Source organism: Piliocolobus tephrosceles, chromosome 7, assembly GCF_002776525.5.
Source record: "Piliocolobus tephrosceles isolate RC106 chromosome 7, ASM277652v3, whole genome shotgun sequence".
Taxonomy (NCBI): domain Eukaryota; kingdom Metazoa; phylum Chordata; class Mammalia; order Primates; family Cercopithecidae; genus Piliocolobus; species Piliocolobus tephrosceles.
The window spans coordinates 95,034,171-95,053,208 of NC_045440.1; the positions used below are offsets into that span (position 1 = coordinate 95,034,171).

The 19,038-nt window shown below is 44.7% G+C and overlaps 1 protein-coding gene across 2 annotated transcripts; it reads right to left on the reverse strand.

The window, feature by feature from the left end:
* Positions 1 to 3,872: 3,872 nt before the first annotated feature.
* On the reverse strand, positions 3,873 to 17,154 carry GEM (GTP binding protein overexpressed in skeletal muscle). 2 transcript variants are annotated; one of them, XM_023222907.1, is made up of 5 exons: positions 16,985 to 17,154; positions 14,956 to 15,292; positions 7,964 to 8,040; positions 6,652 to 6,856; positions 3,873 to 5,207 (listed from the first exon to the last, which is right to left on the reverse strand). In XM_023222907.1, the coding sequence occupies exons 2-5, from the start codon at positions 15,281 to 15,283 to the stop codon at positions 4,933 to 4,935; spliced, it is 885 nt and encodes a 294-aa protein (XP_023078675.1). In that variant the 5' UTR covers positions 15,284 to 15,292; positions 16,985 to 17,154; the 3' UTR covers positions 3,873 to 4,932. The 2 variants fall into 2 exon arrangements, with proteins under 2 accessions (XP_023078675.1, XP_023078674.1); XM_023222906.1 differs by having other exon boundaries at positions 3,873 to 5,210.
* Positions 17,155 to 19,038: the final 1,884 nt, after the last annotated feature.

Consider the following 19,038-nt stretch of genomic DNA (forward strand, 5'->3'; position numbering starts at 1 on the left):
TTAACTAGTACATCTGCATAGACCCTATTTCCCAATAAAGTCACATTCTGAGGTTCAAGTGGACACAAATTTTGGAGGAAGATTGTTTAACCCACTACACCCAACAAGTAAGAATTTGAAACTGAATCTCTCAGGCTATCAAGCATCATACATTAATACCTTAACGCCTCCCAGAAAGCTCCTGGCCAAATTAAAATTCTCTCATTTTTCTATATAGATTTTTCCCTTTCCTGCCTCTCTGTCATTGCTCATGCTGTTTTCTTTACATAGGCCAGTTTTTCCCTTTGTCTTCCTTTCAACCAATCCTACCTGTGGAAATCTTGTGTAGTCTTCAAGATGAAGCTCAACATCACTTCCTCTAAGAAGACATCCATGGGCTGGTGCAGTGGCTCACGCCTGTAATTCCAGCACTTTGGGAGGCCAAGGCGGGCAGATCACTTGAGGCCAGGGGTTCCAAACCAGCCTGGCCAACACAGTGAAACCCCGTCTCTACCAAAAAACACAAAAATTAGCCGGGCATAGTGGCACCCACCTGTAATCCCAACTACTCAGAGGCTGAGGCAGGAGAATTGCTTGAACCCAGGAGGTGGAGGTTGCAGTGAGCTGAGATTGTGCCACTGCACTCCAGTCTGGGCAACAGAGCACAATTCCATCTCAAAAATAAATAAATAAATAAATAAGAAGACATTCATTACTACAACAGTCAAGCAAAGGATTTTTCTACCACCCGAGCTAAACTGCCTTACTGCACATGTCTCCGATGGCCCATATTATCTTCAACCTCATGTTGTAGGTTTCTGTGCAGTTGTCTCCATTCCTGACAACATCTGCTTCCTGCCACTGTTAACTACATTACAAGCACCTTAAAGGCAAAACTGCTTCCTCTCACCATGTGTTCTCCACAGTACTTTTCAGAAGCCAGAGCTCCACAAATTTGCCCAAGTGAATTTAGAATAATCTGCATCTTTCTCTGCATTGAATAGTTCATGTATTTGTAAGCAAAAATGTAGGATGCTTAAAAAACTCACCTTTCCCCAATGCTCCCACTTTCTCCAACTGGAATTTTTTTAATGGCCTAATTTTCTTTTCCACATCTAACTCAATCATCTTAATTTTTTTTCATCATTTGAATTTTATCTAATGGATAAAAATCAAGTCCCTTCCTGGTATAATTCTCTCACAATTTCTTTATTTTCTTCCTATCACCAGTGCTACCTCCTTTGGGTTTTCAGGACAAATTTATTCCTCTTGAGATCTCTCAGGACAAGGATAACATCTTAGCCATCATTATATTCCTAGCAGTTATTAGCACCTGGGTGTCCAATAATATTTGAAGACTGCATGAGTGTTTGAAGGTGTGGACGCTGCACTAAAGCAGGCAGAGTCAGAGCTGTCCCTGAGATGATGACTTAACTTTTGCAGGTCTCACATAATCCTTACCACAACCCTATGAGGTGGGCATTCTTCCCATGTTACAGATGGGAAAACTGAGGCTGTGAGATAGTAAAGAACTTGACTCTTGGCCACACATCCAGTAAGTGATGAAACCAGGTTGAAACCCAGGTTTCTCTAACCCCGGAGCTAAAGCTCTTAACCAAAAATCCTCTCAGATTGGATTGCAGTCGGCAATATCCTGCCCTGCTTCAAGCCAAGGGAATGTGGTCATGACAACCTTGAACACACCGTTAAACCTGGGAGCCTTGGCATCTGTGGGCCATTTGGTTGGGAAGGTCTGAAAGAAGTGATGAGGAAACTTGAGATTGAGAGAAGAGAAAAGTAGTGTAAAGAATATATACGCATTGCGTGTGTGTGTGTGTGTGTGTGTGTGTGTTTCTGTGTATATGATGATACATGGGGATGAAACAGGCTGTGTTTATAGGAAAGTTTTGGAGATAAGAATATACAAATGACCAGGAGTCATAGGTGGACCTCAGTCCTAGCTCAGACACTTAGCATCTGAACAAACTTGGACCAGTCATTTATCCACCTGAATTAGTTTGCTGTGAGATGGCCTGTTGACCTCACAAAGGCGTTGGAAGGATCTACGAAGTTCAAGAAGAAAGTTCTTAAAATCCCAGTATATGCAGTGTACTGCACTGATGAGTAGAAAAGAAAGGAGGAACAAAGTGGTGGTCCCTGATTTGAAGGAGTTTCGATTCAAATTAGGGGAAACAGACGTGTAAAACTAACTCTAAATGATACAGAATGGAAAATGTGCAACCATAGAAAGGAACATCTCTTGAGCTCTTTACCGTATGGCGGGTTAAAAGATGTTAATCTCACAACAGACTTACAAAGTGGGTATTATTAGCAATCCCATTTTGCAGATGAGAAAACTGATAGCTAGAAACCTTTAACCTTACCCCAAAAGCCACGATGCTAAATTCCACAGCCAAAATTCACCCCACATCTATGAAACCTGAATATTTACTTGTATCATCCATCTCCCCATGCTATTGCCTTGAGCAATTCTAAGATGCAAAGCACATTGAGATGGGAACCTTTGTGCTCAACTTGGAAAAAGGAGAAGAAAGGGCAACAAAAACAGAGCAGAGACCCCCTTTAAAACTGCATCACTTTAAGGCCAGGTGTGATGGCTTATGACTGTAATCCCAGCACTTTGGGAGGCCAAGGCAGGCAGATCACCTGAGGTCAAGAGTTGGAGACCAGTCTGGCCAATATGGTGAAACCCTGTCTTTACTAAAAATACAAAAATTAGCCTGGCATGGTGGTGCATGCTGTAGTCCCAGCTACTTGGGAGGCTATGGCAGGAGAATCACTTGAACCCAGAAGGCGGAGGTTGCAGTGAGCCAAGATCACGCCACTGCACTTCAGCCTGGGTGACAGAGCAAGGCTCCATCTCAAAAAAAACAACTGTGAGGCTGGGCGCGGTGGCTCAAGCCTGTAATCCCAGCACTTTGGGAGGCCGAGACGGGCCGATCACGAGGTCAGGAAATCGAGACCATCCTGGCTAACACGGTGAAACCCCGTCTCTACTAAAAATCCAAAAAACTAGCCTGGCGAGGTGGCGGGCGCCTGTAGTCCCAGCTACTCAGGAGGCTGAGGCAGGAGAATGGTGTAAACCCGGGAGGCGGAGCTTGCAGTGAGCTGAGATCCGGCCACTGCACTCCAGCCTGGAGACAGAGCAAGACTCTGTCTCAAAAAAAAAAAAAAGAAAAAAAAAGAAAAAAAAACAACTGCGTCACTTTAGGGAATGTCTGAAGACCCATGATTGTCACCATCAGTGTGTGTCTGACTACAAACTCAGAAAGCTAGGGAGAAGAGAGTGAAATAGGGTGCATATAGGGCCAGAGAAGATGTGAAGGCAGAACACCAGGAAGTTCCATTCCAGCAAAAGGGCTGCATACAGCCACTGGATAGATGCCAAGTGATTAATGTCAAGCCGTATTAATGTCAGAGAGGAGAATTTGGTGAAAGCTTTGCCTGGCTAGATCTCGGGCTGGAAATCACTAGTTTCCTTTATTATATTCCCCCCTAATCCTTTATAACTTCCTCTAATGCCTTAGTCAAGCTTAAGACCATGAGCCTCCAGGGAGCAAAGCGAGGCCCATCTGTTCAGTCAGGCATTTGCCAGACCAAAAATGTCAATCTGGCTTTTCCTATAACAGCACTGAGATGACCCCAAATACTTCCCAACGGTATCAGCCAAAAATAACTTTGCATTACTGTGAATCGTGATTCCAAAGCAGAGATGTCAGGGATACCCTTTAAAACAGATAATGACTGGGCTATTGCTGGTGAGAAAAAAGAAAGAAAACAACAGGCATATGTCTCTTTGGAATGTGCTTGCTCTAAAGGCTGTATAAAAATAATCCTAATCATCTTGCTTGGGGAGGAAAACCAATCAAGAATGCCTTTTTTCAAATATTTTCTTTTATTATAAGACATATAGGTAAAAACTTGCATATTTTGAAAAAGATAGAAAATGGTAATAAAATGGATATTTTTCTTATTAAGAAATATGTTCATAAATATGCTTTATCAAATGTTAAAATGGTTATTTTGCAAAATAATAATAAATAGAGCAGAGCTGTGACATACAAGGGTCAACCAAAGTACTGGAAGTTTTTATGCTATATGTTTTATAAAAATTCAGACTTCTGATTATACATTAAAAATTGACATTTTGCACTACAGGGTATCAATAATTTTGATTTTAAAAATATTTTTATGATGGCTCCATGAATTCAAACCTAATAAAACATAAAAGGTGGTTTGACTAAATAGAATCTGATTCAAATAATTTTCCCCTAAATAAGAAATTGTAAAATATAATTTTTGAGCCTATAAGGGATACATGTATCAGTTTCCAATTCTACACATCTCAGTGGGCACTGAACAAAAATTGTTTGCCAAGCCTTTGTTTCCAGCAAGGTCCACATCATTTCTTTTCACAGTTTGATGGAACAATAATAGTCACGATTCTGATGAGCCTAGCCCTACAATTCTAGCTCCATCGATCTTAGATTCGTAGAAAGATTTCTCTCCTTTGAAGAAACTGATTAACAGCTTTCTTACATTTGTTTATGACCCATTGGCCTCAAAGTCACATATCAGAACACTGGGCAAAATTTTTAATGCGAAAATTTCTTGTTCTAGGCATTCTTTGAAAGCTTTACTTCTCTACTATCCAGAAGAGAAGAAACACATGTGAACACCAAACACATCCTCTAACGAGTCTTGGGTGTTCAAATAGCAAGGTCAGGTTTTCCTGGAAATAAATACTGACTTTTTACAAAAATCTTCCATTTCCCATGCATCATGTTGCCCACAAGGCTAATACGTCAGCTCCCTGCTACAATGGGGGAAACCACATCTAACAATACTAAAGTATCCAATCTAATATAGATTATTGGTCCCAATGGCCTTCAACAATGTCCATCGAAGGGACATCTGGGTGACTCTGGGTTCCTAGAGTACAGAGAGGTCATGGCAGGATTTGGACTTGAGCTTGAAGGCCATATTCTTGTTGTTTTTGGCCACGATCTTGCCCCAGAAGCGCCTGGCTTTCCTGGGCATGCTCTCCTTCCTTTTCTGGTAGGCCAATCGCCGCTCGTTCTTCTCCTTGCTGTCCCGCCGGAGGCGCACCTGCCGCACAATGCCTTCAAACAGCTCCTTCACGTTGTGCTGGACAGCTGCGGAGGTCTCGATGAACTTGCAGTCAAACACCACTGCACAGGCTCTCCCTTCTGGGAAGGAAAGAAAGAGGTGAGAGGGGCTGCAGAGCACAGTCCCGCACAGCACACAGTCAAGCTGGATGGTTCTTCGAGGTAACACTAAGTCAGCTGTATATGTAGTGGATAGAGGAGGTTGCTGCAGCACAGGCCCTCCCAGGGCATGAATAGAAAACGTCTCACTGGAGGATCCTTGGAAGTAAGGGAAACGGGCTTTAGACCTGGCCCACCATACATTCACTGTCCGAAGGTCCATTTCATCAAATACAGTGATATTTGTTATAACAGTAAAAGCCATATCCTTAGTTTACTGCAGACTTACAATGTGCCAAGACCAAGGCTAAGTTATTTATAAACGCTGTTTTCAATGTCCACAACAATCTTGGAAAATACATTATTATCCCTGTCGAATACATGAAGAAACTGAGGGGCGTCTCCTCTGCAGGTGAAGTTCACACAGCCTATAAGTGGCAGTGAATCCAGGTCTGCTCAGTTCTCAAGCCCACACTCAACTCTTTCTCCTGACCCAGTTTCCAGAATTGGGAATAAGAATTCTACTACTTAGCTTTCCTCTCTTTAAAAAATTAAAATAAAAATGAAAATAAAGCAATAATGAGATATCTTGGGAAAAAATTGAGAATTGTACAAATGTGTAATACAGTTAAATTATACAAGCTTTTCTGTGACAGTCTCAATTGCAAGTATCTCATTGTGTTCAATGACCATGCATCAAGTTTTGGTTTGGAAAAAAAAATGATTACTGTCAACAGTTGTGTCCTAGTAGGAAGACATTCCCAAACTAGCATGTACATTGTCTTTATCAGGTGTCTTTCCTCCTGAGCAGGGCCTGGCAATGCAGTATTTTAGTTTTATAATTGTATAAGGGATCAAATCTGAATTAGGCCAGTAAAATCTCAAGGGTTGTAAAAGCACTTGGGTGCCCACTCAGAAGACAGAGATATTCCCTGAACTAAGTATGAAGAAGAATATGTGACCCCATCAGACTGATGCCTTAAATGAAATTTCAGAAGCCAGGGACGGGGAATAGGAGAGTAGGACAGTGTTTCTAGGGCTTACAGGAACCAGAGTCTGCCAGAGTAGAATTCTTTTTCCTCAATGAAACTCTTTCTTACGGTTCCCCTAAATCAGAGTTCCCTATCCTTCTTGCATGAAGATGCTACTTTCTTTTTTCCCTGTACTCTTGGGAATTCCAGGAAACTCCTTAAAAGCGGGAAGATTAGCATCCTGCAGGTAGACCAGATGGACAAAGGAGAGCAACTACTGTGGAGGAGACTGACTGGGACTGTAGGAGTCTGAGAAACACACCTAAAATTTCATATAGCATCTTTATGAGTTCCTAGATCCAGCTTCGCGGAAGGAGGGAAGAACCTGTGTCTGAAGGAAAATGCATGTGATCCAGTGACTGTTTCTACAGTATTGGCTCTGCTCCTCTTACCTGATACAGACACTTCCCGGCACCGCACTAAGTCACTTTTGTTGCCAACCAAAATTATGGGAATGTCCTCTGTCTGCCGGGCCCTGCGAAGCTGAATTCGCAGCTCAGAGGCCTTCTCAAAGCTCGCTCGGTCTGTGATTGAGTAGACAATCAGGTATGCGTCCCCGACCTGCATGCAGTGGTCGTGGAGCCATTCATTTTCCCCCTAATGAAACAATAAGATCTTCTGTGAGTTCAGTTACACCAGGGAATGAAGTGTCAGTTTGCAAAAAAACACTATGTGTGTCCTAAAGTACCCTTGCTGACAGGAGAAAGGAAGAAAATCGCTTCCGACTCCCCAAAAGCATTGGTCTTCCATGCCTATAAGATGTCTGGTGGCTGTAAAAATTGCTAGCCTGTCCACTATTTATGCCAAAAAGTTTTTACTTTTCAATACTTCTACAGCTTGATTTGATACATTACACAACTACTCTGCCAAACAGCGTTTCCAACTTCTATTTAATCTACCATAATGAGCCTTTTCTGACTTCCCAAAAACTCCCTTTTGCCTTTTCCAAGTGATGAGATTAAGAACAGTTTTGTGGGACTAGGAGGGTTTTCAATAAACAGAAGTCTAGCACATAGGTTCTGAAGTTTTTTGGTTTTTTTTGAGACGGAGTCTGGCTCTGTCGCCCAGGCTGGACTGCAGTGGCCGGATCTCAGCTCACTGCAAGCTCCGCCTCCCGGGTTTACCGCCATTCTCCTGCCTCAGCCTCCCGAGTAGCTGGGACTACAGGCGCCCACCACCTCGCCCGGCTAGTTTTTCTTGTATTTTTTAGTAGAGACGGGGTTTCACCGTGTTCGCCAGGATGGTCTCAATTTCCTGACCTCGTGATCCGCCCGTCTCGGCCTCCCAAAGTGCTGGGATTACAGGCTTGAGCCACCGCGCCCAGCTGAAGTTTTTAAAATCTTTAAAAAGCCAATGTTGAAGACTAGTATTGAGAATCTCAATATCTTCATATAAGATGGATTTATGTTATTTAAAATAACTGTCCATGCCTGTTTGTATTTTCCCTAAAACAAATAAACTTTTTGGGTGTGCTTTTTAATAGAACTAAAGGCAAGTCACTACAACTTGCTTGTTATTCAGAACTCATTTGTTAATGACCTGTTCCTTAGAACAGTCTCATTCTTCAGAAGTATGCTTTTAATCAAGAAAATGAGCCCACCTCATCTGGAACACCCACTACATAGGACAAGGTCACCCTCACACCAAACAGTTTGTTGAAAGGAAAGCCCTGAAGGAATTTAGAGAGCTACAGGCTCTGCATACCTTATTTTCCCACATATCCAGGAGTATAATTGTTGCACTTTCCCCATCAACCATCAGGGTTCGTTCATATGTATCTTCTAGAAAAGAAAGAACAAAGATACTGGAGTCGGCGAATGTGCAACACTTCTCCATAAGAGGGTCAGGTAGAAAATTATGCTAGAACATAAACTTACTAAATATGCAATTAATTATGTAAGTATACAAATATTTTCAAAGGCAAATTACTATTTTTTGTCACCTTCAACAACATTCTACGTATACTTCCTCCGGTCCTTATCCAGCAGAACGTCTCTCTAGAACATGTATCACTAAACTACATGGAGTAAAAGGCATTTGTTTGCATCATTCCTGGACCTTTTGTATGGGAAAATCATTTATGAGGATAAACTTACTTAAGAGCTTTTGACTCAGATTCAGTGGTTAATGCCATGGGGAAACATTAACCACCCAGCGAAACTGTAAGCTGCATTTTCCTGAGTCCATTGTACCTTTCAGTGGGTAGTTACTGAACACTCACTAGCAATTTCAGGAGCTCTGAGCTCAGAGACGTTGCTCCTCTTTGGACAAGTGCAAGAAAGAATCTTGAGACTCTCCCTGTTTTGGCTGTAGTTTTCTTCCTTTTCTTAAAAACATGCTGTTCCCTAGGGCTTGTTTTCCCATCTTGAGTATAATAGAAATGCAGCCTCCAGCTCTACGTGGTAATGGAATCTTTCCTCCCTGCACTTGAGCCCAGATCGTGTGTAGGTGAAGGGCGAACACAGTACAGTGCAATGGGCCAAAGCAGTTCCAGCCTGGAAAATCCATGGGGAGCAGGCATAGAAACGGGCGCAGTGGGATTTCTGCAAGTGGGATTTCACTCATCCCAATACCATTGAGCCCATCCCCACTCTATTTTCACAATGAGGTTTCCTGTTTTGAATTTCATCTTTTGAAAATTATGACTTTCATAATGATTTATCATTTTTCTTCTGGTTCTTTTTGTCTAGGATTTTTTCCCTCAAATATCCACAAGGCCTGTTCCCTTACCTCCCTCTGGGAGAGGTGCTTCCTGGCCATCCATTTAAAATTGCAACACTTCTCTCCCCCAGTATGCCTTCCCTGTTTTATGTTTCTCCATCTCACTTACTGCCACCTAACATACAACACATTTAACTTATTCTATTATTTTCTGTCCCTCCTGCCCCTCCTCGTAATGTTAGGGCAGACATTTGCATTGGTGCTGTTTACTGTGTCCCCCAGCACATTGGTACATTGCTGGTGCACAATAAAGTCTGCGCAGTGAACGAATGATAAATATAGCATTGTGGCTGCAAGAACAAGCAAACCTGAATTGGAATCCAGGTGCCATCCCTTATGAACTCTGGGGGTCTGCACCACTCAGGCTCTCTGAGCCTCAGTGCACTGGGATTGATAATAGTACTCACACCTTAGGGCTATGTGACAATTACCTATATTAAGTCTGGGCACAAAGTAGAAACTCAATCAGTGTTAGCCATTATCACTTCTTCAGGTGAAGGAAGCTGGTTCTTCCATACTCAGCACATCCTCACTACAGATAAATCCTAGCTTAAGAGAGCTACATTGGAACCAGGGAACTTCTTGTTTTACAATAGCGAGGGGTTTATGAAAAACACTGCTCCTGGTTTAATGCTTCATCATCTAAGAACTGGAATCAGGAGAGGTTTCCCTTCCTTACAGAAGGAAAACTTGGACAAATAAGAAGAGAGTTAACCAGGGATGTCCCTGTCTTTCTGTGAGTTTCCCCACCTCCCACAGCGTCATTCTTCTAATCAGTAAGTGTTTGCCCCCGGGGAATTAAAACTCTGTCATGCCCATCGCGTGCCTTCTCACAATACGCAGAAGGAATGAGATCACAGTGGGACTATTTGGATTACCGGGGGTAGAGCCTCACAACCTCAACATGCAAATTAGACAATGCAACGGAGACCATCAGAGCCTGGGCAGCACAGAGCGGGGATGGCCTGACTGCTGCTTCCCTTCCCTTTCTCTAAAACCCCTCTCTGAACTCAGACAACTCCTTCAATGATGGAGGAACTTTCCCAGCCCACCACTCAGGTACAGGGAACTTGCTTGAGTGCTCAGTCATTCAAATAGAAACATACTGTGTTCCAATCGCTGATGGGAAAAGAAAACCCAACTTTCTCCTGGCTTAAGAGATATCAGAACAAGTCTAGAGAAAAAGTGGACCAAGGATCACAGCCATGAAAATAGAAACACGATGCTTTGCCGTTCTAGAAGCTTCCTGAGCACCTCTAGTTTCCTGACAGGCTCTGATCTTACCTTTGCCTGAAAATTACTGTGTTGGAGGCCTGGGAGGCTAAAACAATCCATCTCCTCCGTGCTCAGCACGTGTGCTCCCTTTTTTATCCCCCACTCCAGTACATGAGTTTAGATATGGCCACTGGCTATGTGCACCAGGACCCTTCCAGCACACATGGCATCCCAACTGAAGACTCTCCCCTAACCAGGTGCAAGCCTGGGAGTAACCAGAGCTCCAGGTTTCTCTTCATCTAAGTTGCTCAGTTCATCTTTTATACTTTTCAAGTTCTAATCAGGTGAGAAGAAGGGAAGGAAAGGAATACCAGACTCTAGGAGAGCTCTTTGAAATTTGCTTCCAGTAAAGGGGTGGAGAAAGGTTTGGATACTGATTAACCTCTGTGAAGCTTTTCAGTAATCTGGGTCTGGGGACACCCCCACTTCTCCAGTGCACTGGAAGAAAGCTGGGGTGTCTGTGCACTCTCTATGTAGCAAGAGAACTCATGCTGATGGGGACGGACAGAGGTTCTATAAAGGGTGATGGTGGTCAGTAGCCACTTTCTCTAGACCAGTGTGTCTTTCCTCATTTGATCCCCCTGACAGACTCTCTCCTTAACCAAACTTTAGTCAGGCTCCTTTGAATCCTCTTCTCTACCGGGCCTCCACCCTGGGCTTCCATTTCCACCCTGGCAGAATCCAGCTTTAGCAAGAATCCTGCTAAGTTAGTTTAGTGAGAATCCCTCACCTTCAATATCAGATCAAATTCCTCACCCACCACCTCTGATGTCTAAGTCCTTGGCTTGACTTCAGCAAGAATCCCCCCAACCTTGATGTCTCCTCTTAGTAATTTTCCATCCTCTGACCCCCTCCCACCTGCTCCTTGGCCAAGTGCCCAGTTGTTCTTCTTGTATTTGGAGTTGAGCCCCATCTCTCCCCACTATTGGGATGCCTATTGCAATGGCCCTGAATAAGATCTTCCTTACCATGTTAATAATTTTTTTGTTAACGCCTCTTGTGCTTGGAGGTGAGGCCCCTTCTGCCCGAGACTGGCTCTAGTGCCGTGTGTAGAACCCACCCAAGTGTTCTCTCACTGCCAGAACCGACTCCTGCAGCACCTCTAAAGTTCCAAGACTCCAGCATCCCTCTCCCTGAAAACTTTCAACTGCTTCCAGCTTTCATAGCTCAGGGGATCCCAAGGAACCTCGGAAGAAATGCCTGCTCTACAAATACTGTCTTCTCCTTTACTGGCCCAGTGCCCTCTGCACAGCTCCAAGGGCCCCAGCCAACAGTGACCAAAGTGGACAGGGGCCACAAGCAAGGAAACCGCCACTTTTGAAAGATAAGCACATCAAAAGGAAATGGTAGATTCAGAATCAGCTCTAACTAATGCTCATTTTGTACTTATTATGTGCCAGGCACCATGCTCCACGCTCAACATGTTATCTCCTTTAATCCTTGTAACACCCTATGAAGGAGGTATTACCCCAATTACACTAATGAGGCAGCTTGAGGAGGCTAAGTGGCTTGTCCAAGAGCACCCAGCTAAGTCAGTGTCAGAGCTGTGTCTAAACCCATTCATCAAACCCCAAGCCCAATAAGACTTCCATACTTTGCTGTATATATGTGGTGTACCTTCCCACCTAGCTCAGGGCTTCCAAATCCTAGTTGTTCCTAGGGTTCAGCTCAGAGACCATCTCTTCCATGAAGCTTATTTTATTTTATTTTATTGAGATGGAGTTTCACTTTTGTTGCCCAGGCTGGAGTGCAATGGCGAGATCTCAGCTCACTGCAACCTCCACCTCCTGGGTTTAAGCAACTCACCTGTCTCAGCCTCCTGAGTAGTTGGGATTACAGGCACCTGCGGATTACAGCACCTGCAACCAGGCCTGGCTAATTTTTTGTATTTTTAGTAGATATGGGGTTTTACCATGTTGGCCAGGCTGGTCTTGAACTCCTGACCTCAGGTGATCCACCTGCCTCAGCCTTCCAAAGTGTTGGGATTACAGGTGTGAGCCACCATGCCCAGCCAACCATGAAGCTCTTAAATCAACAGTCAGTGGTAATGTTTTCACCTCTGAATTCCCACAGTACTCTCCTTACAACACTTTCAAGACATCACATTCTATCTTAATTTCTTCTTGGTGTATACATTATGCTCCGTTGCATACTGTGAGCATCTCCGCAGAAGAAGCCCCATGACTATGACTCTTCGCATGTCCCCAGAGTGCCTCGCCAAGCTCTCTGCTATACATTCGGTAACTTCTTAGGAATGAAGGAATGAATGGCATTCAGTGTGTACAGAGAGTCATAAGATTACTGCAGTATAATTATAACAATATCCATCTTTATTAGGAGAAATAATTATGAGAATATTATGTCGATTTTTTTCTTATAGTAGATGCTGATTCAAAAAAAACATGTAGGGGTGTGCCTTAGAAAACCTTCCTCTTGGGAAACAAAGCCAACTAGTGATTCCAGCAGGTCCTACAGATTCTCTGTGTAAGAAGCTAGGGAAAGGATTCCCTTTCTCTCTTGTGATTGAACCCAAATCCTGTGTCTTTTCATGGTCCCCTGAAGCCCCAGGATCAGCCATATGCCTGATGCCCAATGTGCTGTCATGTTGGGCATCTCTGTCTCTCTCAACAAAGAAGTTCCCAAAATATCTGGGAAGCCTACCTTTCCAAATTCCAGGTATGAATCAGTCTTCTTAACATTTTATGCCTATGGGAATAGTATCCTCTGGATACATACCACTCCATTCTAATGGACAAACATTTTTTAAAGCCTACTATCCATTAACTTTTTTCAATTCTTCCCTCTTAAAAACAAAACAAAAAAAAACCTCCCAGTCGATCTCTTCCTTATGTCAATGCCCAAAGCACTGTATTGTTACTGCTTAAAGTATTAGTTAATGTGACCCTGCTCTGCAATATAGCCACTGACACTTAGCTCATTATTAGGGAGCATGGTATACCTCATCCATCACCATGTACCCCAGAGCTTAGGACAGAGCCAGCTGTGTGGCTCATGCCCAGTGCGCTGTCATACTTAGTATTTGGAAGCTAAATCCTGGGGCCATGAAAAGACACAGGATTTAGGTTCAATCACAACTAGATTTGAATCCTGGCCATACCATGTACTAGTTTTTTCACCCTGGGAAAGTCACTTGACTTTGTAAGCCTCCATTTCTTCACCCATAAAATAAGTATATTAATGCCAGATTGATTCAAGTATTATCAAAAACATGTGCGGGAAGTACTTAACACAGTGCCTGGCACATAGCAAGTTCCCCACAAACGGTAAAATGAACTGAATTAAGATTATAAAATCCCAAATTCTAAATCCACCTTCCTTATTGGGTGATTCTGGATAAGGCTCTTGGTCTCCCTGAGACTTAGTTTACTCATGACTACAAGAACTTTGTGAAGACCAAAATAAACATCAGCAGATATAAGGCACCTAACAAAGTGTCTCTCCCATTGCAAACATTCACTCTAAATGTCAGTCCCTTCCTCCCGTTTCTCTTTCCTAGCAAGTCACCTGGCAGCCTTTACAAAGAAAGAGGGAATCAATTGTACAACACTGGCCCTATTTCTCCCTTTACTCTTGTGAGATTCCAGGAGCCAGGAGAGAAATCGATGTTACATCAATGAGTCATCATTTATAGCCCAGTTCCTGAGCTGCCTCATGAAGCAGTGAACTCCTTGACACTGAGACAGTCAAGAAGAATAAAACCTCCAGATGAGATGGGCTGTGGGTAGTGAGGAATAGTATTAATATACATCAATGCAGGGGAGAACTGAGTCATCGCTGAGACACCTCCCTACTCTGTGATTCAGTTGTGAGTCGCGACAGAACACAGACCATGTGACTTGGGGAAACACTGAGCAGTGCTTCCTTTATTTCTGTAGCTGTGAATAGGGACACGTAACTACCCTGGTCGCATACGCTCAGACTGAAGCCGTGGCTGAAAGACACTTTATGGACAGCCTTGGCTATCAGGATCTTCATATTACTTAGCAGAACATAGGGCTGTACTTTACCCCTAGCTGAAGAATACATGCATTTTGAGATAATGTCACCTCAAAACAGTTTTGGAAATAGGCTAGATTCCAATCAATAAATAGATGAAATGAAATTGTACAGGGAAAATTGTCTTGAAAAGCTGTCAGACTCTACACAAAGTATCATTGTTATACTTCACATTTTAAAAAATTATTATACTATTTCAAATACAGATTTTGAACTATTTTACACCCACAAAAGTTTCTAATATTGGTAGAAGCAAACTGATCAAGCCATCCTAACAGCTTTTCCAACTGGCTTGTTTTAGGTATAACCATGGAAAAAGGCTGTGCCTATACTGAGTTCTGGGAAGAATGTTCAAGTCAGAGTCAGCAGAAGTCAGAGGTGGGGCACTGACCCTCTGGCTATGCCCTCTCTAATCAGCCTTCCCCCACCCATTTAGAACTGAAATCTGAAAAATTCCCTTTCTGGCCCAGGTTCAATAGATTTTGGTCCTGTCTACAAGCTTTTTCATTTTATTGCCCTGATAGCCTGTGCTTGGGCTTTTCTGGAGACTCAGTTACCCCATCAATTGTCTAAAATGCATAACCTTAGCTCCCAACTCTGCAGGTAAATAAGCCACCCACCTTCGCTCTTTCTTCCTGGGCCATGCCTGATGGAAAGAAGCCCACTGGGGCTGGGACACCTACCTCCCAGCACCTCGCAGTCGCTGTCCATGCTGTCATGCACACCTGCAAAGATGTTGGCCAGAGTGGACTTGCCCACCCCCTGCTCCCCTATGAGCACCACTCGGTAGTAGGTGTTCCCTGACTCAGAGGAGATGACTGAGTCTGTGGAGTCAGAGGACCAGCTTCGGCGGCAGTGGTCCTCAGGGGCAGCAGAATGGCGGTTGCGGTGGCTGTACTGGTGGGGCTCTTTCTGGACCATCAGATGCCTGCCATCGGCTGGGATGCTCCAGCGCTGCTGCTGCGGCTGCATGCCCACAGTGCCCTGGCGCATGGTGACATTCAGAGTCATCGTTCGGTCCTGGGGAGCAAAGCAGCCAAGATGGCAGCATTAGTAAGCATGAGTGAGAGCTCTGCTCAAATACATGGTCAGTCATCAGTAATATTATATGAGATGAAACGAGAAGCAAGTATCCCCAACATAAAAAACAACAATTAAACAGTCTCCAAACCCCAACAAGACAGGCTTTCAACTGGACACACACACATACACACACTGCCCACACTGTCAGTAACCAGCTCCTCAGGCAGACTGTCATTTGCATGGAAAAAAAAATACTGTTAACATCAACCACTGCCCATGGAGCTTACCCCTTCCTCAAAGCAGACTTGGATCAAAGAAGAGCTGCACTCAGAGCTGGCACAAAGGCAGCTGGAAAGAACCAGCAGCCTCCAGAGATGACTTGAAAAGCAACAAGTTAATGTTGCTGGGGACCAACTGGTCAGGTTAGCTGCTCTTGTCTAAACTTGGCTCTTAATTGCACCAGCGTCCAGCAGGTTTTGTGCCTCAGTGGGAAACACGTGGCAATGACATCACCCCCACCCCTCCCCACCGCAACCCTGGCTGGACTGGACAGGCACTTATTGGAACTTCCATGTTTAGTAAAGTTGCTTTGATGCTCTCCAGCTGCCTGGAGAGCATCCACCTGCCATTATTGGGGGTAGAGGGGAAATTTTCTGTTTAAAGTTTATGCCTCAGCTGTGCCCTCTTATCCACAGATACCACTTTTAAAGCATCCCAGCTCCAAACCTAGACACCCTGGCAGAGAAATGATCTGCTCATGTTCAGACCTAGCAAATTTGCACAGAAAGTGCCTCATTCTTAACAAACCACGTCCATTCTCAAGAGTTCTTTAATTCAACTCAGATTCCTTTTTTGAGACAGGGTCTTGCTTTGTCACCCAGGCTGGAGTGTAGTGGCATGATCACAGCTCACTGTAGCCTCCAACTCCCAGGCTCAAGTGATCCTCCACTTCAGCCTCCCAGGGAGCTGGGACTACAGACCCGCACCACCACGCCCACTAGGTTTTTATTTTTATTTTTATTTTTTGGTAGAGACGGTGGTCTCACAATGTTGCCCAGGCTGGTCTCCAACTCCTGGGGTCAAGTGATCCTCCTGTCTCGGCTTCCCAAAGTGCTGAGACCACAGGCCTGAGCCACCATTCTCAGCCCCCCTTCTTGAAGCAAATCAGAAGGCTGAAGACTTCCCTAAATGATATTCAACAACTTCGCTACAACTTTCCCTTTGCAGACTGCCTCCGCTAGCCGGAAGGTCTGTTTTTCTGGCTACTAGCGACGAAGTATAAGCACGCACATTGCAATCAGCAAGATGCACAAACACTGCTCTCCCACCCTCACCCCCACACTCCATACCTCAACACCTCGCCACTAACCAGGACTACCAGCTGGTTTTTTAGTCTCAAAAGCAGCACCTCAGTTGGCAGACTTACATTCAAACAACAAATACATAAAGCATCATTAAGGGCTGCCCTCTCTGACCACTCGATCTGTAGGAGGAGGTGACTCTCCCACCGAATTGAACTAAGGAACCTGCTGATGAGAAGCGACATCCTTTGCACTTGAAGCTCTGACCCCCACCAGAAAATCCCAGCGCAGAACGCACGTTTCAGGGGTTCTTTTCTTAACTTCGAAAGTTCTGCGGGCTGGGAAACTCCCACTCTCCCCCTTCTCCGTCCCGGGCCGCCCCCCTTACTTGGCTCGGCCAGATCGGCGTCGGGGCGTCAGCGTATCGCGTGGGTCCGCGCTGGGATACCCGGGCCAACGAGCGGGTAGTGCTGTGCTGTGCCCGCCGTCCGTGCCCGCCGCCTGCAGCCGCCGTGGCCGGGCGGTTTATAACTAGCCCAGCCGACCCGCCGCGGGGCTTTTCCGTGACGTCAGCGCCCCCGCCGGAAGGGGGCGGCTCTGCAGCAAACTCGGAGTTGCAGCCACTTGGCTAAATCCGTTACTCGCAGTCATGTGACCCCTTCTCTCTCCATTTAAAAAATAATGACAGTTCAATCCTGGGCCTCCTTTATTTTGTTTTATTTTCTTTTTTACCAGGTGAACACAGGAAAATGGAAAAATACTCTAAGTGCCACTTAATCGTCCTTCCCAGCAAAGCACTTGCAAGCTGGCGGGATAAAGGATGGAGGGAGAAGCAGGTTTGAGTTGAGAGCTCAGCTTTGCCAAGAAAACAGGGATCAACCTGGAATGCGCAGAGACTTTAGCCTCCAGGATAAGACTGCAGCCACCTTGAATGGCCAAGGCTTGTTTTAACCGCATCTTCTGCAAGGAAGACAGCCTCTGTCACCTTCTCTCTGGATAGGGGGAAGCAGATGGAGCCCCACAAGGCTTTGTTTCCCTTCTCTGGCAAGGATCCAGAGAGAAGGGGCCAGAAAGAGGTGAGGAAAGAGGACAAAACCTTGAAAAGGGCAGTTTGGGAAAACAATTTAATTGAGGATCCAAGCAGATTGTGCTAAATATTGTTGGCCCTCCTGCTCTGGGCCAGAATGCTGAGGCTCCTCAATCAGGGAATGTAATCAGCATCTCAATCACCAGCATCTCTGTACCAGGCTCCCTGGCAAGGCTACACCTTGGGCATGAGCCAATACAGCCTGGCTATGGGGAGGAGCACTGAGCCCAAGTCCCCTATGAGAGACTCCTGTGAACAAAGGGCACAGGATAATAACTACTACTACCATTTACTATGTACCTCTGAGGACCTCTGCTTAGTAGGTACTGTTAGGCCTCCTGGGACCTTAATCCTTACTACACTCCCACAAGGTAGCTCAATTGCTACCATCATTGTATGGAGGAGGAAGATGACATAGGGCCAGAGAACTTGCCCAAGGTCATACTGCTGGTATAAGTGGCAGGGTCAGGACTCAAAGCCTGGTTTGCCTGAGTCTCTGCACTGCACCACTAAGTGAAGGATTCCAATGACCTCTTTCCAGGGACGTGGGTATTTCCCAGATGCTGTGTTTAGAGATGATGCTGGCCTCTCCAACATATCCGTCCGCTTTTTCAGCCAGCTTCATCTCTGGGTTGACTGGTGGCTCCGGGAAGTAGCCAAAGGCACCAGCATCTATTGAAGCAACTCGACTCTGCTGTGATTAGAGTCGATTCACAGTTATCCTGCAGGCATTTATCTGCTTTGGAAATTAGCTACATGACCAGCTGCTGAGACCTGCCAGGTCCCAAGCTAGCAAAGGTGGAATCCACAGAGTAATGAAAACTTAGAATTCCTTTAGTCTCAGGTGTTGTGGCCCCAATCTCCTACTTATCTTATACATAAGAAACCTGAGACTTAGAGAGATGATGACCGCTTAGGACATGGCAGAGCTGGAACTACAACCTGGGGATCATAATTCTCTGGATGCCCTTTGCTTCTGTCAAGTTTTTCTTCTGGGTTTAGCTGACAGAGAGTGGCTACAGATGTGGGGAAAGGAAAAAGGGAGGAGATGAGGGTGAGGAGAGATCATCTCCAAAGGTATATCACTGACTCCATTCTAAAACACATGTAATTGATGAATAATCTGCGTTTCAAAATGTTCCATGCTTTTTCCATACTGACACTCCTACTCTGTCAACTGGTCTCGACAGAAACATCATAGGAGTAAAAACTAAGAAGAAATGAGTTTATAAGCATATGATATAGTTTCTCAGTTCTACTTGTGCCCATTGATAAGAACGTGATACTTCACATTCATAAGAACCTAATTCTGGCCAGGCGTGGTGGCTCATGCCTGTTATCCCAGCACTTTGGGG

Coding starts and splice junctions, on each gene's coding strand:
- GEM (XM_023222906.1), bottom strand. CDS start 15,283: ATGACTCTGAATGTCACCATGCGCCAGGGCACTGTGGGCATGCAGCCG. Junction 8,041..14,955: donor CGACTGCGAGGTGCTGGGAG/GTAGGTGTCCCA, acceptor TTTCTTTTCTAG/AAGATACATATGAACGAACC. Junction 5,211..6,651: donor CCGGGAAGTGTCTGTATCAG/GTAAGAGGAGCA, acceptor TTTCCTTCCCAG/AAGGGAGAGCCTGTGCAGTG.